Source organism: Salvelinus sp. IW2-2015, linkage group LG4q.2 (genome assembly GCF_002910315.2).
Source record: "Salvelinus sp. IW2-2015 linkage group LG4q.2, ASM291031v2, whole genome shotgun sequence".
NCBI lineage: Eukaryota > Metazoa > Chordata > Actinopteri > Salmoniformes > Salmonidae > Salvelinus > Salvelinus sp. IW2-2015.
Genome location: NC_036843.1, coordinates 18,137,435 through 18,143,339, shown reverse-complemented (window position 1 = coordinate 18,143,339; position 5,905 = coordinate 18,137,435). Strand labels below are relative to the sequence as shown.

The following is a 5,905-nucleotide window of genomic DNA, read 5'->3' as shown; positions in this document are numbered from 1 at the left end:
TATGTGGCATTGTACTTTAATAGTTTTGTTGGTTGTAGTAGTTTTGTTAATTGTCTAAGTGTTTATTAGTTATCGCTCAGTTTATTTACATGCAAAGTTGTTATCCACTTATCTCCTTCCTCCCTGATTGAAACAACAGCTGTCAGCTGCACATTATGGAAATATTCAAATTGTTTTTCTTAACATGAATTCTAACTTGTTCCTTTAATCAAATAGTAAAACAAGAATTGACCATGGTTAACTAAAAAAAGATCAATATATACTTTACTTAAAATAAAAATCTGAAATACAGAACAGTTTCCCAAATGGTTTATTTGTTATTATTGTACTTCAAGAGGTAATACTTAGAAGGTTATGGTAACAGACAATAATACAGTTCATTTGTTCAGAAATCCAACTTTTATTTAATAGCTGCAGAATTAACTACCAAACAGCTGGCTACATCTAGACACAACGATACAATGAACACATATGGAAAGTTTTACTAGAAGATAACAGTTTCGAAGCAGTAAGTGAAAGTCTAGAATGTTGCCGAGGTGAGTTCTGTCCATGTTTAGAGGTACAAGCCCTCTGGTGTCCCTTCCTGTTTCTTGTACAGCACGTTCTCCTTTGACTTCTTAAAGTCCTCATTAGTCACCTTCATCCTGCGCTCTCTCAGAGCCATCAGCCCTGCCTCTGTACAAATGGCCTGAGAGAGAGAGAGAGAGAGAGACAAAGTTACAAACACTAACAGTGAAAATGCATTGAGGTACCACAGGATGACAGCAAAACCAGAAGGTGAAAGTAAAATAAAAATAGGTTTATTCAAAGAGAACAAATCATAGTTATGCTGAGAAGTAGATGGTAGATGTTCATTCTTCCCTGTCCTCAGTGATTCTCCACAGAACAAAGAGACAGGATGTAATTTATAACCCCCAATGCAGTGCGTTGCGCCACTCAGGAGGCCCCTACACAGATTCTAACCAGATGTTGGAACTGAAAAACAACTATTTCCATTGATCATTAATTCCCTATTGACCCCTAGTKCTCTGCGTTGTGTATTATCTTAAAATATTCTTACAATTTCCAGAAAGAGGTATATACAGTAGGCTGCATTTTTACAGTTAGTCCGATTACTATGCCCCAGCTGGTTGCTGTAACGTCAGTATTGCACCTTGATGTCAGCTCCGGAGAGGTCATCCTTGGCTAGGATCAGGTCGTCCAGAATCACATCGTCTGCCACAGTCATCCTGCTGGTGTGGATCTGGAAGATCCTTCGCTTGGTCTTCTCATCCGGCAGGGGGAACTCTATCTTTCGGTCAATACGGCCTGAGGAGTAGGGGACACACACAAAGATATATCAAAATCAGAGGAGATGCTACATGGGGCAATCACATAACATCTCTCCAATCATTACTTCATTTAGGTGGGCATAGCCAGTATTGTATTTTCTGTTGAAGATTCATAGCCATATGATCATGTTATTGTGTACCTGGTCTGATGAGTGCAGGGTCCAGGGTCTCTATCCTGTTGGTGGCCATAATGACCTTAACATCTCCTCTGGAGTCAAAGCCATCCAGCTGGTTGAGAAGCTCCAGCAAAGTCCTTTGGATCTCCCGCTCCCCTCCTGAGTTAGAGTCATATCTGCAGAGAACACGGCACTCAGCACAGCCTCAACCACTGAGACACACCATACTATTGTAGAGATYTCCTCCTATACATGGAAGTTCATCGAAATATACAAAACGTACTGTAATCACAGTGTTCACTGTACTGCTAATTTAATACCTAAGCAATAGTGAAGCTAGTAAGCCTTGTCCAAGCCAGAAGTGCCGTTAGGAGCCTGTCTCCTGTTTCTGTAGAGATAGGCAACGTGATTTCAGCCTACCAGTACACCCCCTGGACGGGACGCTTCCCCCCAACCCAACAATGCTGAGTGCCATACAGAGAGGCATTGGAGTCTTTGGTATGACTCTACCGGGGATTGAACCCCCAACCTGCCAATATCAAGGCGGACACTAATAAGGCCACTGAGTTTGTGCAATAGCATTGTTTTCTTATTTTGACATAGGTTGCGTTTAGACAGGAAGTCAAATTCTGATATTTTCCACTAAACTGGTCTTTTGACCAATCACATCAGATCTTTTAGTGAAAAAAAATATCAGAATTGGGCAGCCTGTCTAAACGCAGTCATAACCTCAAGATAATGTAAAACACTTACTGACAACTGTTGTATTGGGGGGGATGGCATGGCGGTTGGAATGTGGGTTAGTGTGTACTTTCTCCCTATGTGCAATAATGTAGCAAAGTAGTCTATAGATGATTTTTTGCATGAAATGAGCCTACTGTATTTTTTTCACTATAACTAATTTACTCCTCGTCAACAAATTACACACACTCTGCACACGACCTCAATGACCACGGCCTGACTAAAGAACAGCTAGCCTTGCCTCTTAGTCCCGATAGCGTCGATCTCGTCGATGAAGACGATGGAGGGTGCGTGTTCCTCAGCCACCCTGAACAGCTCTCGGACCAGCTTGGGCCCATCCCCTAGGTACTTCTGAATCAACTCAGAGCCCACCACACGCAGGAAGGTCGCCGACGTCTGGTTAGCCACTGCTTTGGCCAGTAGGGTCTTCCCTAACACACCATAGGAACAGTGTCAATCTATGGCACGTTTAGAGGCGGTTTCTCTAATTAGTTTTGGACTACAAAGCAAGCTCAATGGAAAATCTCCATTTAAAATGCTTTTCAGTCCAGGATTAAGCTTAATCTGTGCATGGGAAACCACCCCTTTGAGTATTACCAGAGAAAATAAAGATATCCAAATTCTGTTCTGTCTTTATTTTTGTCCATCATTGTTTCAGTTGTCTTACCTGTCCCTGGTGCTCCATACAGAATGACTCCTTTAGGAGGCTTGATGCCCATCTCTTCATAGTACTCTGGATGGGTCAGAGGGAGCTCCACAGACTCCTGAGAGGGACATAGGGAACCACAAGTACAGTTGTCAATCAGTAGAAATGGTTACCATGTGTTGGATATCGTTCCAATCCAGCCATTCCAGTCTTCTGATTTAAAGGGATAGTTCGAGATTTGTCAATTTACTAGCATTAGRGCTATGACTGGAAGTCTACAGGAGCAGCTAGCAAAATCTCTCTCACTCAGTGACACCAACCTCAACTGACCCAGCTGTATCCATTTACATTAACATTGTGCATACAGAACAGTTAGTTTGGAAAGATCTTGGGAGTCTCACGCAATAAAACAATGTGCTTAAGTAGAGCATTAACAATAAAGTTTGCGGAGTTTGGAAAGATCTTGGGAGTCTCACGCAATAAAACAATGTGCTTAAGTAGAGCATTAACAATAAAGTTTGCCGTGTATTCTACTTCTCTACGATCTCTATGTCTGAAAATGTCACCTTAATTTCCTGGATCTGCTGGTCCAGTCCACCAATGTCAGCGTATGTTTCCTGTGGAGCCTTCTCCACCTTCATCACGGTCACCAGAGGATCGGTGTCATCCATCAGGACGCCAATGACGGCATGGACCTGTGAACACACGCATGTTACGTTCTTCTATCCTTGTGTGGACCTAAAATGTCTTCCCATTAAAAATCCTATTTTCCCTAACCTTAACCATAATTGTAACCGTAACCCCTATGCCTAAAATAGCCTTTGTCCTCATGGGGATGTGGGAAATGTCCCCACGAGGGAGAATTTTCCTTGTGGGYACTTTGAGATTTTAGAACRAAACCACGCATGCACACACATGTCACTCAATGGCATTGCACAGTAAAGATGAGCTCTTCAATTAATGCTAATGACAGTAAGGCAACAACTAAACACAGCAAATTCACTTGACTGAAACACGATCGGTCAATGAACTGAGGATTCAATTCACTTAATGGCAGACTCAGTCAGTACTTTGTGGTTGAGAAGGACGGAACAGCCCGGCTCCAGCAGATCTTTGTCTACGAAGGAGAGGATGCTGACATAGTGCTCAGAGCCCACAGACGTGGAAACGATGGCGTGGTTGTCATCAATGATCTCCTCCAGGTTCCCCACTGACATGGGAGTCCCTCTCAGATCATCTACCTTAGACCMCTCCTCCTGCAGGACAACAGAAGGCAGAGCGGATGGGTGTATTAATTCATATTTAGATGAAAAGGTGCAGTGTGAAGGTTTTATAGTGCTATGTTTTATAGTGATGCAAAGAGATCGACTGATATATTATATTTTACTGATAGGATACAAACTGTTCATATAGCCTATGGTCCTGTGTTTATTTTTATGTTTCCTTACATTTACATTTTAGTCATTTAGCAGACGCTCTTATCCAGAGKGACTTACAGTAGTGAGCGGGTATATTTTTTATTATTTTTTATGTACTGGGAATCGAACCCACAAACCTGGCATTGCAAGCGCCATGCTCTACCGACTGTGCCACACAGGACTTACGCTGCCTGCACATGAAGTGTCCTTCGGGAAACAATAAATATCTAAGCATTTGAATTTATTTTCTGTCACGTGATGAGTACCTCCTGTTTCTCCTCCAYGGGTTTCATCTGTTCCTGGTTCCTGATAAACTCCTCCTCCATCAGCAAGTAGTCTTTGATCCTCTCCTGCTTCAGCAGTTTCAGCCTGCAGTGTGTGTGGGGAGTTACTGAAAGAGAAAGAGAGAGAGAGTTAGAGCAGTCAGTTCTATGCAATGGGTAACTGTCCAGGAAAAACAGCAGTTGTAAAATTGTAAACAACTTTCTGTCATGGTTTACAATTCAACATCAGTAGATAGAAAGGAACTCTGCCATGACATAGTGAAAAGTCTAAGGTTAATAGTAGCCCAACTAAACTTACCAAGAGGTAGCTTGCTGGCAGCATCAGGTCCCTTGCTCTTCTTCTTCCTCTTCCCAACCCTGGTGGGGATTGGTGGTTCATATTTCTTTTTCTTATCCTGGAAAGTGCAGCAAATGTTACAGAACACTGTGATCACCTATCCAACAGGAAGGGTCGGTGTGTACCAAACTGGTAAGATGAATATTAAAGTTTTCAGAAGGTTAGTATTATTAACTAGCAACATTAGCTACTAGACTTGAGACATAGTAGCTAGTTAGCTAGTATAGATTGTTTACCTTGTCGTCTTTCTTTCCTCCTCCGGGTCCATGTCCTCCACTCTGACTTTGACCCTGTCAAATAAATCACGTCGACAGACAGTGATGATACACTCAAAGGCATTTGGTAACAGTAACTTGATTGGAGTCCAAAACAATAACAATTTACTAGACATCAAGCTAGTTAGCAGTGCTAACACGCTAGCTAACAGCTTTCTACTGTCTACAAATGGCAGATTGTAGTTGAAATGCAGTAAACACGTTCAACAAAATACGACAGTCCGTAATATGATCATCAATTAAGGTTAAATAGTRATTAAATCCTTTAAAATTATAGAAATATTGATTTTGATAAACTGCTGCCTCACTTACCATAGCTGCTTGCTATCAGACAGTCTATCAGCGTCGCTCACGTAATACGTCACAGTACGGCAAGTGAAGCGTTTCAAAAMGAAGAAAAACGCAGATGAAAACCCTGTTGTGGCTGTTCTGTGAGGACCAAATCARTGGTGAAGACACTATAACCAAGATATATGAAGCTATCAATAAGTTGTTCTTCATGGAGARTAATTTAAATTTTACACCAATTCCAACACACCCAACTAGGTCTATAAAACTGTTTAGGCGCTACATTCAATCGGCTCATGAAGCCTATCATAGGATTAGGAATTTTAGAAAGGACATGAAAGGTCTGACAGAATAAAAGGTCAGCCATTTTGGTCTGGGAGTTAGTCAACCTTGGTCAGCCAGTGTGCTGTGATAAGATGCATTTGAAGATTCTCTTCACAYTGTATTAGCTAGCCAGCCAGTTTGTGTA

At 41.8% G+C, this 5,905-nt stretch overlaps 1 protein-coding gene across 1 annotated transcript; it reads right to left on the bottom strand.

The window, feature by feature from the left end:
• Positions 1–294: 294 nt before the first annotated feature.
• LOC111963422 (26S proteasome regulatory subunit 4) lies at positions 295–5,539 on the bottom strand. Its single transcript, XM_023986850.2, has 11 exons — positions 5,461–5,539; positions 5,110–5,163; positions 4,835–4,931; positions 4,519–4,643; positions 3,905–4,090; positions 3,401–3,529; positions 2,856–2,952; positions 2,430–2,619; positions 1,472–1,623; positions 1,154–1,308; positions 295–688 (listed from the first exon to the last, which is right to left on the bottom strand). Exons 1-11 carry the CDS (start codon positions 5,461–5,463, stop codon positions 554–556), a joined length of 1,323 nt encoding a protein of 440 aa, XP_023842618.1. The 5' UTR covers positions 5,464–5,539; the 3' UTR covers positions 295–553.
• Between the last annotated feature and the right edge of the window lie 366 nt (positions 5,540–5,905).